Genomic DNA, 21266 nt, shown 5'->3' with positions numbered 1-21266 from the left:
GTACATATATCAAATTCAGGTGCACAGCTGGCTGCCCTTTTAGCATACCATTATCTAAACTGCTTGACAGGAGAAATTCTTCCCTCTCTCCTGGTATTTTTTTTTTGCCTTTTCCATTTTAGAAAATACAAAAGTGAATGGTAACATTTTAAGTTATCAGCATAAGTTATAGAGAGGATTAACTTTCAATATTACATATGTGCACAGCTAACAAGCAACTGCAAAATGAAATACAAACCTGTGCTTTTTGTAGAGGTGCCATTCGACAGCATAACACTGCACTGCAGTTCCTGCAAATTTCAAGAAAGAGCTCTCTGTAGTTACCAGAGCTCCCATCTTGTCGTGGTTTCATTATTAATGATAATGCTGCTCCATCAATAATTAAACCATAATCTTGCATATCAGTTGAAAGTCTGTTCAGGGATAAAATATAAACGAAGAGACACTGTAAAATTCTCAGACACATTTAAAATCTGGCAACAGCGATTTTGTGAAAATTAATTAATGAAAAATAATGACTATGGAATACTGCAAAATTAATATACTTCTAAAGGAAATTCCTGCTATTTATGACATATTAAAATTCTAGATTATTGAAAATATTCAGTGCTTCACCAGTTCAAAGACAGAAACCTGATACCTCGGTGACTCCACCAGTGTGTATGAGTGTATAATTAATGACCTTTAAAGTTCTATTTGAAAGGACTCTGAGAACTACAGTGAGGTAAACTGATTTGCAGGAATAAAGTTAATTTTGTGGCACATTCCATAATAAAAACAAAAAAGGTTAAAGGAAAAGGCCTTTGACACTCCAAAATTTGCTTTGATGAGGAAAATACTTCTTTTTTTCTTCTTTTTTCTGTTTTTCTGAGGGAAAATGAAGTAAACCATGCTCTGAAGGAAATGCCCGAAAGAGACTTGTTGGCCCGAAGAACCAAGGCCACTGTCTATCTTTAGAGTACCTATCCTTTGTGTTTAGTGTGGTGGGTAAGTCTGATACAGGTATACCTGTAATTATATTCTTAAAATACAGTAATTACATACATTACCTATAATATTACAATATATTATTATCTATATTAATCTATAACTGGTATACCTGTAATAATTCGGGCACTGCTAGAAGCATAACCATGGTGGCATGAAGCACAGTCTACCACAATAACATATGCCAAACAATGAGGGAAGATGGTCCACGCTATGACAGCAGGTTTTTGTGGCATCCAAACCAGTTATTCCACAGCACCCTTGCATTTGCCTACATTACAGAGCAGCCCCGGGCTCCAGCTCAGCAATGAGCGTTGTATAAACATACACTGAGGTTTATTTGTGCTCTAGTTTCAGTGCTCCAAGATTATACTACTGTGTGTGGGTTTTCAACAAACACAGTTTCACCAGGAACAGTGTTTGTGAGGAAAACACCATATTTATTAACATTAGTGTATTTTAAGCATCTCCATCTTCTCTACTACAACACAAGCCATTTTTGACAAATAATATAAAGTACCATAAACTATATTTACTAGCAGTTCACAGGTATTTTCAGCACTTTGTTACCATTGTACAAATAGGCTTACGCTGTTAGTATGTAACGACATCAACCAAAATGTATTATTATGAAGTTCAGGCAACGTATTGAATATTTGACACATTCTAGTGAAAGATTTTCAGTCTGAATTTGAACATCCAGGCAGAATCTTGCCATTACAGATAGTATTTGCAATTACAGATAGCTATTTTATATATTATAGTTGTAATTTGCTATTACAGATAGCAAATTTGCCAACTCTGGAGTCAAAGACAAAAAATTCTGGAGTCTCAATGTCTAGAAAATGGGCATTGCACAAAAAGCTAAACAAACATATTTAAACATATCTTGTAAGACCTGTAGTACTTAAGCTAAATGTAGCACAGGTAACAGTGAAATACGATTTAACTGAATATAAAGGTGTTCTTCGTTAGACCAAAGGAGTTTAAAATGTAAAGACAGCTAAGAAAAATGCTCTGCCGCAGACTTTCAAGCTTAAGGATAAGAGTTATAGAAACACTGCTAAAATAATATCATAAATGCTTGTTAATTTATTGTTCCTTTACTACAGACTTACTACAAATGCATATAAAATGCATTACTAGAGGATTCTATATTAAAAAGAAAAATCAAATATGTACCATTATGCCGAGAAGAACCAGCAACTTCTTTTCTTAACGTCTTAATATGAAAAAATGTTTTGGAATCCAATTTTTAGTTTTTTACAGTGGAAAAAAGAGCAAGTAATATATACCAGCTACAACATTTCAAGTAAGTAGCCTAATTCACTACCTATATAAGGCAGATTTTACATTATACCTGCTTTTTGCTTTTTAATGCCATTTCCTAACTTATTCCATATACATGATACCTATCCTTCCATGGATATTCAAATACACAGAAGTCAGTAATTTCTTTACAATTCAGGGCACTTAAAGTATTTTTATGCACATCACAAGATTTGGTACTATACTGTTGCCTGTCACCTCTCTGTAAATGTAGCACTAACCTTCCCTAGAAAGAGGGCCATATATTGTTGCTCTCTGTGACCTTGGTCTTAAGAAAGTCACATCACATATTGACTCTAATTACAGGAATATATCATACATGCTTCACTTTTAAAAATTAGAAATAGCATTTTGCTTTACAATCATCTTTTTCAAGAATGAATATTTTTGCAGTGGAAAAATAAGTAATTACAATGTCAGTTGTGATTTTTTTCTTTTAGTTAAAGCAGTACTGGAAATGAGATAAAGTACCATGCTGGTGAAAACTTAAGCTTATGTGGAACAAACATACTTAATTGCCATACAGTAATTCACACTTTTAACAACAAAAAACTGAAACATAGTATGTTGCTGCTCTTAAGGCAATCGATCAATCAATCAATCATTTCATTGTTTATGAAATGCACAGAAGGCCATTACTGGCTTGAAAATTCAACTTTTTCCTTACCCTGAGAAAGTATCCCTGGTTAAGCTGCCACTGTGTCTTAGGACAGTTTTGCTTAGGTCAAAAAGCACATCGTGTAAACTCTGTTCCTCAATTTTCTTTGTGGTTAGCTCAAGTATTTGTGTATTTCTCCGGAAGAGTTTGCAAGCATAGCAAGTAGCTGCAGCAGTCTCCATTTTGTCTCCTGTCAGAACCCAAACTTTAATTCCAGCTTTCTGGAGTGCTTCAATAGTGTCAGCAGCTTTTTCCTGTAGTCTGTGGAAGCCAATTGACAACATACATTGACAGATTGCTTGGAAATGAGAAATTCAGAGATCCTTACTGAAAGGCTTCCATAACCAAATTTAAAATAAAAAAAAATTAAAAAAAAAAAATCAATAAAAGTTATCAGATCTAAGAATTTTCCCCAAGGTGTGAATCTAAAAATGTCTGGCAGAGTAGTACATTATAACTAACTAGTTTTGACACTTTCAAAGCTCTCAAGGTTTTCATCCATACAGTCTAAAAGATGCTTCTTCAGACTAGTACTTCAATTAGAATACTTTCAGCACTTTCAGCTAATGACATCAAACAATGAGGTATTGCTGAGTTATTAAAGTGACCTCCTAGTTTTAACAGCTTTTCTTTCTTCTTTTTTTTTTAACCTAAAGGCTCTTTCTTCATTTCCTCAATACCTATTTTGTAGTTCCTTCCTCCAAAACTTTCCACTACAATTTGTGTAATAAGGTATTACATGCACTGCATGTAAATGTCTTGAATATACTGATATTTGTACACTTAACTTTTGTTACTAGGTTACTAAATTATAAAGTTACCATGTGTAACTTTCGTAAGCTAAGGGTATGGAATTGACTCAAATAGAGGGTGGTTGGTTTTTTTTTTCAAATAAATCTCTAATTAAAAAAAAAGTTACAAAAACGGTCCTCATACTTTGGTACAATTACTAAACATAAGAAACAAAGAAATGCACTAACCGATCTTCAACAGCTGTAGCACCAAGTAAAATAAAATCTCTTTCTATCTTCTCATACACTTCTGCCAATTTCTTTTCTTGGTCCTGGAGGGCCAACTTCGCATTCTGAAGCAGCTTCTGTACTTTGCTATATTCTTCTGCTGTGAGCTCTTTATATGCAACACATAATGTTCGCAGTCCCTCCTAAAGAATGTAATCAAAAGAAACAAAGTGCGTCTTAGAAAACTCTTTTTAGACTTCTTGCTGGTGTTTACGATGGAATAGTTGAAAAAAACTCTATGATTTTACTATTAATATGAAAAGTCCCACTGCTCACTTCATCAGTACAAGAGGTAATGGGTTCAGACTTTTTAGTCTGAACAGGGGAAGTTCAGGTTAGATATAAGGAAGAAGCTCTTTACTGTGAGGGTGGTGAGGCACTGGAACAGGGTGCTCCATCCCTGCTGGTGTTCAAGGTCAAGCTGGACAGTGCCTTGGGCGGCATGGTCTAGGCTAAGACATCCCTGCCCATGGCAGGGGGGTTGGAACTAGATGATCTTAAGGTCCTTTCCAACCCTAACCACTCTATGATTCTATAGTGAAGTGACTATAGTATAAAATAATATACTATAGCTTAGAACATGAGTCAACTTGATTCTGTGCTGCCCTGGACTCAGTTAAAACCTGAGGGACAAAACTCAATTTTCCAGAAGAGAAATAGCAACCCAGCTGGATGTATGAGATTAGTAGGGAAATGAGAGTCAGGGTAAAGGTTTCCCTCCTTACATGTGTAATTAAGCAGGATGAATCAGAATAAATAACAGTAATACAAATAGTAGCTCTGCAGAGTGATTTTGAGGCAGGGGCAAAACACCAGAGTGGTGAAAGTGAAAATTCAACTATGCCATTTCAGCCAAGTGAAAACAGAATTTAGCTGTGGGTGTTTCAGACTGGATCAGACTTTTGGACTGTGTAATGAGTAAAAAAAAAAATATATATATATAGACCGTGTTAAAAAAAAGCAGCTATAACACAAGTTTTGCCACCTCAAATATATTGCCTCTGACACCATGGCACTTTACCAGCAGGTCTTTGTATAGTTACTTATCACCAATCCAAAATGAAGTATTAAAATAGCTCCCTGACTGATGCTATTCATAAGGTTAGGTGCCAGGTGGTTGCCTGTATATTCCTTTCCTTCAGAGGCCCCTGTATGTAGGAGCCGGCCCTATTTCCAATTATCCAGGATGAAGAAATGGCTGTTGGTCTGGATTTTTTTTTCCTGATAGACACTGGATGGATATGATCCATAAAATATTCCCTTAGTTTCATTAAGCATCCTTCAGTTGTAATTATCAGACAGCTGTTTTTTATAGTAAAGCTTAGCAAAGCACTTTGACAAAAGAGTTTTGACATTTCCTGTCAAAAAAAGGCAGCTAACACTGTAGGTATTTTTCCACGTACCTGTAATAATACTTTGTTTTCAGTTCAAGTACTAGCTGCCAGAAAATTTTACCCTATTTATAAGACTATCAGTCATATTACATAGAAGTGGGTTCTGCATATTTTTGGACACAGTAAAATTTAGTATTTTTCAACTCCAAATACTATTTTTAGGTAAAACCAAGTCTGCATTTCTTTTAAAGGTGATTAGGCCATTCACAGCTCATTTTTAGCGAGCAAAAATATAAGGGTGATCACTATGTTGCCCCATAAGCAACACGTTTGTTGCTACACCATGCTCTAATAGATTTTCCCTTTTAAGAGCTTGTAAAACAATAAAAGGCAGCAAATTACAATTGCTAAGGCTGGGGACTGAAAGTAGAAATCAAATTTTCGGTGAAGTTTTTCACTTTTCTTTCACTCAAATGTTAATTCAAACCACTAGACCACTAGAGTTGTGAAAATGCCATAGTAAAAAGCTAATTGATGACTTCTGGTATAACACACAGTTGTGCATATCTATGCATTCGTATTGTCTACAACTGCATTTTGGAAGGTGAGAGGGAGGAGAGATTCAAATAAAAGAGTGACACGGACTGCTATCCATACAGCCTGTGTGCACTTTGGCACAGAATAACCTCAGTGCCTGGGAAGACAAATTTGTTACCTGATCAAGCAGGAAATCAGAACACTTAATTTCTTTTTTTATTTTTTCCCCCCACTGATATCATATGAACAGATCAATAAGATGGAATCTTACCACTGCATTGCGTTCAACTCTGGATCGTATTTGGTCAATTTTGCCTTCCTTAACTCTAGGAAATATGGAAGAATCTGCTCCCTTACAAAACAGAAATATATGACCTGAAAGAGACAGCATATGGAATTCAAAATGGCCAAATATATCCTTCTTCAAAAAATCATGCAAATTATTAAGTCTTCAAAAGCATTTCTTGCACATTTTATAGCATTTGTAGTCATGCTGGTACCTAGTCTCCTTCTTTATAAAGACAGACACACAGAGTGTGATTAATGCTTAAATCTTTGATAAACCTCAACAAATCCAAGTGAAACAAAAACATCTAAGACGAAACAGGATGCAACAGTCCTACCTGTTGAAGATCTAACAATTACACTCATTCGCCGTCTCACAGAATCAAAACTCAAAACCTCTAATAATTCAAACCTGGAACAGAAACAGAATTATTTTTTAAACAACTCTGCTTTTCCAGATCCCTAAATTGGTTGTTACAACTTCAGGCATATCAATTAAAGCATGAATTCTAGCATGGAAAATTATATTGAGTACTATGGAATGTGAACTTCCACAGTGTTAAAAAGCAGCTTACAAATAAGAAACAGGGGAGACCCCTAGCTCCTAATTACTTGAAACAGAATTTGTCTGCATCATGTTCATAAGCATCTTTAGATATATAGCCAATATAATTTATTTATAAGACTAGAAACCTTGCAGTAGAGCACTACACTGCTCATAAAGTAAATTCCTACGTATAATACCTAGGGATAGCCACAGAACTTGAAATGCATCAGCATTTACAAAGAAGTCTTTATTTAATATTTTTCTAATTTTGACTATTCCTATTTCCCCAAAGAGCCCACATTATTCCATAAATCTTGCTCAAGTGTTGGCTGACAAGTTATTAAAGTGTAAAAAACATTTCCTTTTACTGGTTTTATATTTGCCATTGTTTTTTACAATTTCATTTTATCCCATATTCTTTTCCCTTCTAGGCAGAAGCTCCTGTTGTACTGTTTCTGTATCATTCATCAGTTAAAATACTTTTATCATTTACTACCTTACCTATTTCCTTTTATCTAAAATTCTTCCTTTTTCAGCACAAACATAAGCATCCCAATCATTAATCCAAATCTCTTCAGGATTCATCTCTGTTAATACTTAGCTCATAAAACAGATTTGCTTGTTTAATTAGGTCATTCAGTTCTAAGTCCTTACAACAGTCTGGGATTCAAACCTGTACGAGGCCACGGTGCTTTGTTCATTAAGAAGTTACAACAGATTCTAAGAAGGAGTTGGATCAGACCTGTATCTACAAACCATGATGCATTTTGGAGAAAATCCCTAGTAATTACAGTACTTTAATAAACCACCAAATGATACTGAATGAAGTTCTTATGAGATGAGCCACAAAAGTCTGAAGTAACTTTCAGGAAAAATCCTCCATATTCCCCTAAAAGGGGGAAAAATGCCAGCAGGGTTCCTATATTTGTGTCCAAGAATCCCTGTGTGGTTAGCAGAGTGCACATGTAGGAAGACTCAGATATATGATAGACTTTACCAGTAAACTTCTACGGAAGTGGAAAGTAACATTTTTGGAAGTACATGCACCCCACTGAACAGCTCTACTACTAAAATGTCTCTGAAAATTTTACTCATATTATGGACAACAAAATCTATTCTGTCAAAGGAAAATAACAAGAACAGTACCTGTTTTAATTTTTCTTTGGACCAGCTATAAAAATTTATTCTATAGATATTACCCCCCCATAAATACAGATTATTTGCAAACGACAAACTCCGTACATACCATTTTCTATTAAAAAATTATTACCATATAACAAAGGAAAAAATAACCTAACCATAGTTTCTAAAACTATCAGTAACTATTAGATTATCCTCATCTATTTTCTTGTATTTTTAACCACTCACTTCTCTATGTTATTTTCCCGATTTACGATCTCCATAAAATTGTCCTTCAGCCTTAGATAGGTGTAACCAAGCCTGTGAAATGGAACACACATCAAGAGAATGAATACAACAAATACATAATTATCCAGTTTAAGCATATCATAAGGATTTAAGACTGAGCTTCTCTTGAGGGTAGGAAGGGGGAATTGGTGACCAAAACATACCCCACCAAACCACAAAACCCAACTCACAAACTGTTTTATTTGATTTATGAATATGAGCAGTCATGACTGTATGTTGAGAAAATCATCAGCTGTGCCAATTTGGTGTTTCTTATTACAATTTTTGTGCTTAAAACAATTTTGAACTTCAGTGATTAGATCCACAAATAAAAAAATTATAATATCTAATTATACACGTACCTCTGTATTCCCTCAACTAGAGCAACTTCATCTGGTGATGATGATATATATATGCAAGATCTTCTTGAGAGCTGGCTTTTCTTCAATCCATCTACACTGTCATCATCTTTCACCTGGACAGTGTGGCAAAGACAAAGAGCTCGGAAAAATAGCTCCTCTCTCTCCTAAAACATAAAAGAAATAGTTGCCATTACGTGTTACCACTTTCATGCACTGCTTTGATAACCTTCTGAAGGAAAAGTTTTCCATGTCACTAATTACTACTGTTTCTGTCAGATAAAGGCAATGTCACAGGTCACCTGCCCTTTAGGGGGAGCCAAGTCTTTCCCAGCGGTACACACAACCGCTCATCAGCTGCTATTGCTACTAGCATTGCCATGCAAGCCAAGCTCCTGATGCCCAAAAGAGGGTACGTCTCTTGCTTCCTGGGTCCTAGATGTGGCTAAAGGTTTTTTAACTTTACTTTTACTTAAACTTTGAACAAACTGTATCATATACTAGTTGAGGTACAATTTTAAGAGTCCTGAGTCCAGACAGAGGGATGCAGCACCTGAAGCACAAGTCTTAACAGGGTTTACAGATTTCAGTTCCTTAGGCAGCTTGAGTATCTTTAAGAGCTATATAAAATATAGGAGGTGGGCATTTTGGCAGCTGGAGAAAACAACTTCTATGAAATTTCAGATGGTTCGGTAATGACAGCTTCTGACAACAGAAAAATATTTCTGTTTCATGGATACCTTACTGTATTCTACCTGTCACTTTGTGTCTGAATCTTATTCTTCTGCGCTGCTCAGTACAAATTGACTGTGCCACTAGAATTCCAAGACAAAAACACCTTGGGACCGCATTCTGAGGCCTGTGGGTGACAGCTATAAGGCTGCTGAATTATATCAACATATTTTAAGAGGCCTTGTTTTGGCATAGTGAAGGGTATGGCCAAACTATGATTTGACACTGTACTGATATATTTAAAAATATATCCAATGTCCTTTGGCTATGATTATCCTGCCCATTTACAACCTGCTCATTAGCTGACATATGAAAGCTCCTTAACTTTCACCTAACTTTGCTTTACATAGCAAAAAAGCAGCATGCTTTTTTATACATGCTGTGTATAACACATTACAAATGTGGCTATATTAAGTCACATTTAAAAGTAATTTCATTTAATCATAAACCATTCTCTGGCCACATATTCACTCAGTGATGACTGTTTGCCTTGAACATTCATTTTCACCCTTGAGGAGCTTTCCTGCCTTGCTTTCCCTATTACCACTAATGTTAAATGGAAACCAGCTATTACATTTCTTTAGCTACTAACCAAAGAAAGTTCTGTATTTGGGGGTTTTATTTAATTCAATTTTACATCTGCAGTAAGTCGGGAAACTTCCCATTAAGTCTTCAAATCTTAGTTTAAACTAGGAAACGAAAATGTATGTGCTGTGATGAATTTCCTGCAATTATACACTATGATTAGTGAAACTCTAGAATGCTTTATTTCCAATATTCCCTTCACATCAGCACAGTTCAATTTTCATGTTTCATTATAAAAAACAGGAACAAGTCATAATACCTTTCCACTTCCTCCTGGAGAAGAATCAATCATATCAATGCCTGTACAATCATGGAGAATTTGGCCATTGCAGATAACATGTGGCACATAAACGTGCCCTTCAATGCAACATTCTACAAATTCCATGTTGTTCTCAGTTAACGTTCCTGTTTTATCTGTGAAGACATACTCAATCTGCAAATAAGCACAAATTAAAAACAGCAGGAATATGAGCAGAGATTTTCCAAGTTCTCTTAACAAAACTGAGATTATTACTGGGTTACATCTTCCTTTAAGGATCCTTATGCATGCTCTTTCAGAAGAAGAAGACAATTTCTTTTGGGAGTCATCTTCCACAGAAATTTGGCCTGGAAAGATTTTATCACACAAGACTCCTCTCAGCAAAGCTATCTTTTGCTTCATAACACATACAAATAATGTGTTTAATCTATTTTCTCTCTTCTCCCAGTCTCTTTTTTGTTTTTTAATTGCTTTCATGCTGCAAGACAGATATTTATGGAAACAAAACGCACATGAATTCAATTTCCCAAGGATCATTATTTAATGTACACGCCTAGATTTAGATCGGTTTCTGTCAGAATGGTCCTTAGGGTGGTATCAGAATTCCCCACTACAATTACATTAGTTTAAGTGATGATTCTGGATTAATGGTCATATACAGTTATACACCTGGGCACCGCTACTGCCCTGGAAACACTCCTTTTGTATCAATGTTGAATTTTTCAATATTTCAAGCTGAAAAAAAAAAAACCCTAACAATTTTAAAATAAAAACTTATGGTAGAAAAGGCTGAAAAAAAATTATCATTTGTTAAAATTTACCTGTCCCAGCTCTTCATTGAGGTCAGAAGTATTCACCAGTGGTCCTTCACCTGTGTCCTCATCAAACATTTCCTCATCCCATGTAAGGAAGTAAGAACCAAGAAATTTCTGCATTTCCACAGTGACATACATGGATACAGGAATAATGTAGTTGAAAAGAACCATGAATGCAAGGAAATCTGTAAAAGCTCGAAGAAACTGCCAAAGAAACAAGATGAAAATATTGATTTTTCAGGTACCATCAAAAACCAAAAGATGACTACATACATTTGCAGATTATTTTTTTTCTAGTAACTTTCAAACAGTAAGCAACACCTTTCACAGCTCACAGCTCAACACAAGTGTGTGCCTTCGTGGTATATAACATCACAACAGATTTGGCATAAAGAAAAAAATCCTAAAAATTTGTATTTTTCTTTACAGGTCTATAGTCACACATCATGGCTGTAAATTCTAGAGCAACTCATGAGAGTGATGAACACCTGTAGGAGAACAAGGAAAATGGTAACATGTACATTCACAAATTACCAGAAAAGCAACATAAACCTGCAGCAACTCATTCAAGGATTACCAATTACGTAACTTTCAGGCAGCATTTCATTAATGAATAAAGGGTTTCCCTTCCTTCTCTCAACACAAGTAAAATGTGTGCATATAACCTAGCTCAATTTTTTCAGTGGTGGAGACTTGTGGAAGCATAGTCAACCGGCTAAGCAGGCCGAGATGGTGCTACTGGTGGTAATGAGAAATCTAGAACATGTCTGGCTAGTGTGTGCCCATCATGCATTTAGGGTAACCAAGAAAATTTTCCCCTAGTCTCACTGGAAGTATTTAGTATCATAATATTGTGTTTTCTGTAGTGCTGAGCTCAGTCTGTTACTTTGGATCATGTGGGTATCCATTCTGGACGTCCTTTCTCTGGTAGGGTCATCATACACTGGCAACACTCCTGTGGGTCTCTAATGCTCATGACAGAGTTACAGAGCTATATCAAACTAAGTTTTTAAGGGGTATTGTTACACAGATTCCCACAGTGGATTCTTTTGAACACATCTGTTATATGATTACCAACAGCTGTCAGATATCTTTCAGTCCTATATTCCTCTGCAAGAGGACAGTTCTTATATTAAACATGACATTTTCTCATCAGTTAAATTCATACGTATAACTTGAGTGCAAAAATTTAATATATAAGCTTTCTGCAAACATACTGTCACCACTATTAGCAAACAAAACATTTTATGATCAGTAAGCAAGCAGGCTGTGTACGCTTTTCAGTAGGATTCTTGCACATTACAGGTTTAGTAAAACTTTTTGGTGTTGAAATTTATTTCCATACCAAATTTCTTTTCCTTTCTGGCTCTGTTTTCTGATTATACCATGGTTCATCACGAAATGGCTCACTCTGCCAGACATACTTCAGGACAGTATTTATTAGTGCTTTACTGATGAGAATACAGAGGTATACAATAAGGAATACATTCATTGATCTAAAAAAAAAAATAAATAAATAAAGGCAAAGTGAGAACTCCATTAGCACATAAACTACAGTTTATTGAAAAATGCTACATTTGTGCTTCAGCTTAACACTTGCTCCAATTCTAACACTATGATGTTATATAACTTTTCTACAGCATTTTCCCAACACAGAAAAATATTATTGAGGATGATTTTCTATTTAAAATGTAAACTGCTGTAATTGTTTTCCAAACTGTGTGGGACACCTTACCAAACCTAGTACATTAGTAAAAACAATAGCATAGATGGAATCATAACAGAATAACCAGACATGTATCTGCAGGCCTTTTTATGCCATTTCTCTGAACTGACAAGAAAACACTCACATAAGTATTTTCATGGAATATAAATCTATTGAGAACATTGTGCTATGCAGCTGTAATGATTTAACACTTTCTAGACAGATCTAAAAAAAGAGCAAGAACATTTCACATTTAAAATTATATTTTCATCGATGAATGGGTATGAACTAGAAGCCACTGGTTATACATCAATAAGAACTGAAAAAGACACATCACCAACGCTCAGTCACTGTGTAAGAGAAGGGCTGTCAGCCAGTCAGTACATCTTGCCTTAACACCTTTTTTTTCCACAAGGCTTGGACACCTTACTCAGAGCTGATGATTTCAGATAGCAGAGCAGGACTAAAGAATACTTATCTCTCTTTAAAAAAGTAAGCAACCAATGTCAGCTCTTTCCTTGAGAATAGCAGTGTCTTCCTTTCCCATTATATATGCCCTGCAAGGAACTTCTAATTTTAGCTAAACCATGGGAAACCTGCCACAGACAGGCTTTGTGTTACCGCAGTTGATCCAAAGTAAACTGCATCCAAAAAATTGGTTTTACTGAAAACAAACCATTAAGTCCCTCTACCTCTAATGAAACATATACATTTAGTAAAATAAAAAAAACCCTCCCCTTTTATTCACCATCCGAACATGCAGTTTGCCACCCCCAAAATAAATATGAGAAATTTTACTTTTCTACAGCAGATCGTTTCTGTGATTTTGCCTGATAATTTAATGCCATCTTAGTTTCCATGCCAGTGTAGATAGCAACACCTGAAATTAGACAACTTGTTTTACTAATGATTACACAGCACAACAACTTCATAAAAGCACAATTCACTTTATTATTATACTCCATCATTTCTTTAATTCTCTATAGTCTGAAGAAAAAGAACAAAGATTTAGATGATACTCAGAAACTAGAAATAGCTTTAATAAAGAATAACTTTAGGAAACTTTAAGCAGCATTTACATCCCATTCCAGAGTCACAGTTCCCAATTGCTAACATGTTGCTATGTATCAAAGCCAATCCAAATAGCGGTTTTGAATAAATCGCCCTGCGTTTTTAAGTTCTCTTTTGTGGCTATAATTTTAGAAGCTAAGTCATACATCGTGAAAGAAAATCCAGATAGGGCTAAACTACAGGACACATCTAAGAAGAATAAAAGGCAACCATCAATTTTGCTTGCTTCAGTAAAATTTTAGAATTAATGAAAAGTGATTGTTTGACATTACAAATTTCCTGTTGAGAACACAGATCAAAAGACTAAACCTCAGAAGATTGAACACAGCAACTAAAAGAAGCTGTAAACAAGATGATGGACTTAAAGTACTTAAGCAAGCACATCTGTACATAGCTAAATAAAATAATTCAGGATATGAATTGTGCTGGGGTAATGGTAAATGCTGCATATGTAAGGCAGACCAGAAACAACTGCTTATTAGGAACATTTCTGCCCGATACTCAAGATAACAGAATATTAATATTAAATATTAAATAAATATTAAATATTAAAGCCATCTCCTGAAATTTACAAAAATACTTTCTACAAACTGATTATATTAGTCCATCTATTTTAGACTACAACTAAAAGCAAAATGAGGAGTTGAAACTAATACATACTTTTTGCACTCTGTTTTGAGAAAAAGTTGCAAGATTTTGGTAGTTTAGGCTAAGTTCATGGCTATCACTGATCTTTCGTGGGAGTACAGAAGTTGTAAAAGATAAAGGATAATTTGGATCCTTTTTCCTTTAGTCACTGATAAAGACTGGCCTGTTATAACAGAACTACTACTCCCACTAGGCTTTCTTGAAGAATTTTAAAAAATAAAAGTAAAAAATCTCAGTTTGTGTTTCCAATTTCTGCTAAAATATGCAACATTTTTTATAGAATGTGGACAATTTGTACACATAAAATATACTTGCTAACAGAAAGTCTAATTTTGATCAGGAACTGTTTAAGTGGATTGATGGTTTTTTGATCAACCATATTTACATCTGGTTGGGGTGTCTGTTTCAACAAATGAGCAAAACAGATTATAAAGATTTTTCAACAGGCTCATTAACTGCTTTGGGACAACATCATTAATTTCCAGTGCCTGTTCAAAAGCCATATATTTACATGAAATTGAATTGTCTTCTTGAGTCACCTTAAGTAATCGTTAAAGACAAACAATAAAATCCTCCTTCCAAAAACTTTTTATAGTCATTATACATCATTAATAGTTACTTCACTGCAATTACAATAGTAAACCTTATTAAAAAGTTGCATATCAAGTGACTCATTAGAAATCATATGGTCAGTAGTAACTGTAGGGTTGTAGCCTTGTTTAATGTTTGCTTGCTACTTCACAGACCATTTAAATAATCAATAGAAAGATTTACCAAAGATTTTTTCTGTATTCTTTAAAGTGGCTCCTCTAAGAAGCAGATTTTCAGATCCTAATGGCCTGCAAAGATAAATGTTACAAAATATAAACGTTTAGAGAGAAACAGCAGACCTTAGTAGAAGCCACATAAAAGAGGAAATTAGTTTTAGTCAAACATTTTTACTTTGTGTAACAAAATTACTAGGCATATTTAAAGCTTTCAGTTAAAATTAAATATATGTAGATGCCTAAAATTAAACTCATAATTTCACAATTCAAGTCTTAAACCAATGCATCCAAGAACCACATATGCAGGTACCTAAATAAAGATTCATGATCCTAATAGCAAGGTGCGTATCTTTAAAAATAGCAATTCAAGTCTTTTTTAGGCTTATATAAATGATCGTATCCCACATGCTAGAATTACTTATTAAGGAAAATACATTCTTCCATTTTAAGTATAAATGGCATATAAGGTATTGTTTGATATTTACTGTATACATTTCAAAGCATAAAGTTGAATATAGGTAAAATAGTTTACTGAGGAATAAGGAAATTAATATAAGGATCCCTATGCAATTTAAAATAATATAAATCACCATATTAGTGCAAAACCAAGGACTACTTTATAGACAGAAAGCATGTAGAATTATCAGACCATATACACAGTAATGAAAAAAAAAGTTCAGTTTTTTTTAATGTGCTCCAAGTGTTTTTTTAACGTGTTCACGTTTTTCAAAGTGTTCCAAAATCTAATCTAATCCTCTAAAGACAAAAAAAACAAACATCCCTGGCCATACAACCTGAAACTAGTTTCGTCTAAACCAGTGGTGTGATGTTATATGAATGACTTGGATTATAAGACATTATATCCCAATATAGTAAAAAACACCCATTGCTCTAATAGTGCTGTCCAAGGAATATAAGTCTTAATGCCACAGACTTTCTTCTTGTGTTATACACAGATCAATTCCTGTTGAGATCAAAAAGGTTATTTTTTTTGCTTATTTTACTGTCCTCTCCCACCCAACTTCATTTCCAGCCAACTGTATTAGTCAATTTCTAAAGAGAAAGAAGTTAAAAACAAACAAACAAACAAACAAAAAAACCAGTTTTCGTAGCAGACTGTGATAGAAATCAGACATGTAGACACACTTGTACACCACCCATATGCTGGAGTCTAGGATATCACCCCAGCAAGAAGCTTTCCCTCCTATTGCTTTGCCTCTTTGTACCAAGGACCTGAACAAAATGAGGTACGGGAAGTTTCTTCCTTGGTGGTAGACAGAAGATCCTAGGCAGAAAAGAGAGGAAGACTCGTGCCTCTTTCGACTGCTTCATTTTTTTTTCTTTATGTTGCTGGACAAGGAATGTCCTGAGACTGCTCCTTGAGCACAAAGCACTGCACTCCCTTCAGGATAAAGCCTATTTGCACAGGAGGCAGACCCTTCTAAGTGCCAGACCCAGGCTAACAGATCACATCCTTCACAACATACAAAATTAATTACCTTGGATGTTGCCTTCCTGAACACACAACACTAGACATTTTAGAAAAATGTGCAAAAATCACCACTAAAACTAAACATTATACTGGGCATGTTCATATTCTTAAATTTCTAAGAAGAAAAAAACAGAGAAATATACAAGTGATACTATTCATATTGTTTAGTGCACTATCAGGATCTCCTGCTAATGGAGCAGTATTGTACAAGCACGGTCAAAATCCTATCAACGTAATTTATAAACTAAATACACGTCAAATAAAATTGAAGTTGAATAAAGACAAAAATATAAATGAGATAAATCTATCTGATTAAAATATGAAATACTTATATATGAAATAAGTCTGGAAACTTGTATGAGAAATACATATTATTAATAAGACAAGGCAGCATGCTGTTGGTGAACCAAAGGTAATGTTCACCATTGATACCTATTTGAACCTTGTCATGTTTTAACCTCAGCCAGCAACTAAGCCCTACACTGCCACTCAGTTACACCCCCTTACCCTCAATGGGATGGGAGAAAATTAGAAGAGTAAAACCAAGAAAACTCCTGGGTTGAGATGGAGACAGTTTAATAGGCACCACTTCGCATCAGCAGGCAGGGGTTCAGCCATCTCCAGGACAGCAGGGCTCCATCACATGTAACAGTGACTTAGGTAGACAAATGCCATTACTACGAACATTCTCCCCTCCTTCCTTCTTCCCCCAGCTGTATATGCTGAGCATGATGCCACATGGTTTGCGATATCCCTCTGGTCAGCTGGGGTCAGCTGTCCTGGTTGTCCCCCCTTCTAATCTCTTGTGCACCCCACTCTACTTGCTGATGGGGCAAGAGGCAGAAAAGGCCTTGACTCTGAATTATCAACAGTTTCTGGCACAAATCCAAAACATAGTCCCAGTACCAGCTACTATGAAGAAAATTAACTCTACCCTGGCCAAAATCAGCACAACCCTGGAAATGTTCAAGTGTGTAAAAACTCTGGATTTTCCCTACCTTGCAGTAGGCTCATTCCTATCATGGTAAACATTTATTCGACCAACAAATCTGCAAGGGAAGTATATATGTAGCTTAACAACATTGCTAATTTGTGTATTATTATGCATATATGTCCAAATATTTCAGTTTAATGTACATTACATTACAGATATATATACACCACACATACATGTTTGAAAACAAAGAAAATTACTGTCACTTCAAAAAACATATGTAAGAATAGATTGAGAAATATTTTCTACAAAGTATTTATTACAGTGAGCACCCTCCAGTTGAACAAGCTCTGATCACCAAGAACATAAACAAGAACACGGAGATACACATAAACAGAAAAATACACAGAACAGTAAGTCAGTGTAAAATGTCCATATAAAAAGATATAAGAGATTCTAAAATTAGAAGTAAATATTCTAAGTAGACCCATTAGCAAGAAATAACAAGAAATCTTATTCCCTAAATTACCCAAGGTAACCCAGTGCAATTACTATTCTTTACAAAACCTAAACCCTACAATTGAGTTTAAAACAAAAGTGTAAGGCAAATAAGCAATTTTCCCTCTGAATATCTAAGTACATTTTATCTGTATGTAGTGGGTTGCTGCTGGATAGCAACTAAGCATGCACTAGCCTCTTGCTAATTCCCTTCCCAGAAGGATAGGAGAGAGAACTGGAAGAGCAAAAGCAAAATAATGACAGATTAGTAAGTGAAGGAAAAAAAAACGAGTGACACAAAGGCAAGTATTCACCACCTCCCATAAGCAGACCAATGCCCAGCCAGTCTTCAAGCAACAGCTACTTTTGAAAGACTACTAGTTTTATTGCTGAGCATGACATTTTATGGCACAGAACAACCCTCTGGTCAGCTGAGGTCAATTTCCTGGCTGTGTCCGCTCCCAGCCTACCTGGCCAACCCCAGCCTACTTGCTGGAGGGGCAAAGTGAGAACCAGAGAAACCCTTGACACTGCGCAAGCATTTTTCAGCAACAGCAAAAACACAGGTGTGTTATTAACACTGGTTTTGTTACAAATCAAAACTACTACACCAAATGGGCTGCTATGAAGAATATTTACTACATTTCAGTCAGATCCAGTATGCTGTATTTGCAATATCACAGTCTAAGTGGATAACCTCAAATCAAACCAGATTAAGACAGACATCAGCATTCTGGATGGTAGAGGAAACTGGGGAACTGGTGGGTCTGTTACCCTGAAAGGGAAACCTCCCAGGCTCAGAGAACTGGCAACCTGTCTGCTGAGAAAATATACAACACAGCAGAGCCACATCTAATGACACTGTAGAGTTTGTTATGATGCATCTTGATGTAAAAAGACCATGTGCCTTTGGAAAGAAAGATTCGTCACTGTGGTTTGTTGACCAGTAAAGTGCCAAGCAAAAAGTAGCAGAGATAGAAGCTGTCTACCAATACATATTCTCATTATTCATGTGTGCTGAAAGCAAAAGAACAAGCCATGGTGCCACAAGCAACCTCTCCATGTTGCAGAATATCCTCTCATCCCCTGAAGACTTGTCACAAACTGTATGTGACATGGGACTGACATACAGGCTATTTCTTGACAGTCAGTGTTAAGAAATGTATTAAATATTAGTAAAGCTTAATTTATTTCTTATTTTTTAGATTAAAAAAAAAACACAAGTTCTAAATTTTTTGCCACACAAATGGCCTGCTTTGTGCACCCCTCTTTGGAGACCACTGCCCTAGAGCAGACCAGTGAACTACCTGCAGGAAAGGAGCAAGGATGAAAAACTAAGCTGATGTCAAGCTCACTCTGGAGCCCACTCTATCCAGCCAGATGCAGCCAGTATATTTTCATTATGATACTCTTATAATTTATTGTTAGGGAACACCAAATAAAATGGCAAGAATTATTTTCTTACTTATAAAGGTCAGGCTGAGGTTGTTCACATTCAATGGTAGCATGTAGTGCATCCATTTCTTGTTCATTGTGAAATGCCTTTGTATCTTGAACAGCATAGTGAGTCTGGAACAAATATCAAGGTGTAAATAAAATAAAAAAGGACAGATATAGAATACATTAATCTGCACATATATTTCAGTTCAGCATGAAGCAGATTTATTAACTTCCACATAAGAGCTCATAGTTCAAGTAAGATGCATCTTCAAATGCTCCTAAGTGGGCATCGTCTTATATTACATGCAAGTAGCTTGCAGTGTGGTAACTAATCAGGTCACCATGAAAGCATTTAAGTACAAAAAAGTTTGTGCATTACCTCTGTAATCTGCATGTCTATACTGGGCACAAAGTCACAAATACATACATTTTTAAACTTTCCATAAAATGTTACTTTACGAAAAAGTAAGTCAATTGGTAGAAACCTAAGTTACACAAGTTAATCTGCTCACACATGTAAGCATGCAGTCAAATGTGAAAAATTAAAAGCAAGCTTTGCCTCAGAAAGAAAATTTAGAACATTTAATTACTTTATGGCTGGATTCACCATCCAAACTAGCTGTTGTAACAAAGCATGTTCCATCTTCTCTACTACTTGACAGAAATATTAAGTCACATGGGAATGTTTCATCTTCTTTTACCATTACAATATCTCCAACCTAAAGAAAAGATACAACAAAAAATGCATTTATCATTTATGTAGCAGCCTGATTTTCAGATTTCAAAACATCAGTTCACTAAAATATTTAGAAAATTCATCTACTTTTATTTACACCACGATTTTATCACAGCAGTAATATTCACTACAGGAATATCTCAAAAACTGAATCACACCTTGTGGAATGGCTGAGGTCTGCTGTGTACTATATTTCCTTTAAGGATAACCATTTTGCAAGTACTGCCTTCTTAAGTTTTGCAACTTTATTTGGAAGAGGAAGATACTATCCTTGTTTTAAGACTAAATACAACAAAACATTATTTCAAAAACAGCTGAAGATTTGAGCTACTTTTGTTGGCTGTTGAGGATAAGCATGTAGCTCTGAAAATAATTATATAGTTGCAAAAGTTATGATTTCCAAGTCTGGCAATGAAAATAGGATATATTTTCAGCAGAATTTATGACTAGAAGTCCATCCTATTTTCATCCGTATTTAAAGGTGAGCAAATACGTTTGTAGTCATGAAAACACAGTTAAATCTTACAGCGTGTTTGAGTGTCACAGAACAGGAAACCAACTATAAATTCAAAATATTGCTCTAAAGCATTCATTTGAGAAAAAAAGGCATTGATACATTTTGGTGGGGTCATCTTCCCAAATGATTATAAGGAAAAAAAAATTAACAGATTGCATCTCTACCCTTGGAGATAATCAAAAGCTATCTGGTCCTGGGCAACCAGCTTTTGGTGGGCTTGCTTGAGCAGAGGGGGTTGGACCAGATGACCTCCACACATGCCTGACAACCTCAACTGGTCTGTGATGCAGTGAAAAAGAAACCTTGTCTTTAATCAAATGTCCACAGGCTTTAGGTACATAACAGTCTACCTTTACATGTTCTAGTCCATTTTCTTGCTTAATACATGTCCAAGAATTTATCCAGATATTCATCCAGATATTTACAGATATCCCTTTCTATGCAAATATTTCTTATGCCTGTCTCCTACTATCTAGTTGCTCAAAATACAGTCTCTGAAATGCAAAGAATGGGAGAAATTGAGAAAATATGGGCAATAGATTACTTAATGGAATACAAATTTCAGTCATGTGGTACTTTCTTTGCAGTATTTAACTGTTTAGTTA

General features: G+C 35.4%; 1 protein-coding gene across 11 annotated transcripts in view; it reads right to left on the bottom strand.

The window, feature by feature from the left end:
* ATP11A (ATPase phospholipid transporting 11A) overlaps positions 1-21266 on the bottom strand; it is a 111532-nt gene that overhangs the window by 19598 nt on the left and 70668 nt on the right. For all 11 annotated transcript variants that reach the window (XR_008973874.1, XR_008973876.1, XR_008973875.1 and 8 more), the window contains exons 6-20: positions 19999-20127; positions 19434-19537; positions 17535-17585; positions 15052-15116; positions 13357-13438; positions 12199-12349; positions 10860-11057; positions 10039-10212; positions 8466-8629; positions 8065-8136; positions 6488-6561; positions 6136-6239; positions 3955-4136; positions 2984-3235; positions 239-413 (exon numbers count right to left, since the gene is read on the bottom strand). Coding sequence is in view for 8 of the 11 variants with exons in the window: in XM_057422187.1 (XP_057278170.1) it covers positions 239-413; positions 2984-3235; positions 3955-4136; positions 6136-6239; positions 6488-6561; positions 8065-8136; positions 8466-8629; positions 10039-10212; positions 10860-11057; positions 12199-12349; positions 13357-13438; positions 15052-15116; positions 17535-17585; positions 19434-19537; positions 19999-20127 (1977 nt within the window). In the remaining 3 variants the exon portion in view is untranslated. The remainder of the gene's footprint in view (positions 1-238; positions 414-2983; positions 3236-3954; positions 4137-6135; positions 6240-6487; positions 6562-8064; positions 8137-8465; positions 8630-10038; positions 10213-10859; positions 11058-12198; positions 12350-13356; positions 13439-15051; positions 15117-17534; positions 17586-19433; positions 19538-19998; positions 20128-21266) is intronic.

Source organism: Pezoporus wallicus, unplaced genomic scaffold (genome assembly GCF_028554395.1).
Source record: "Pezoporus wallicus isolate ANWC-B61680 ecotype Strahan unplaced genomic scaffold, APGP_CSIRO_Pwel_v1 contig_5785, whole genome shotgun sequence".
NCBI classification, from domain to species: domain Eukaryota; kingdom Metazoa; phylum Chordata; class Aves; order Psittaciformes; family Psittacidae; genus Pezoporus; species Pezoporus wallicus.
This window is presented reverse-complemented; position numbering and strand designations above follow the sequence as displayed.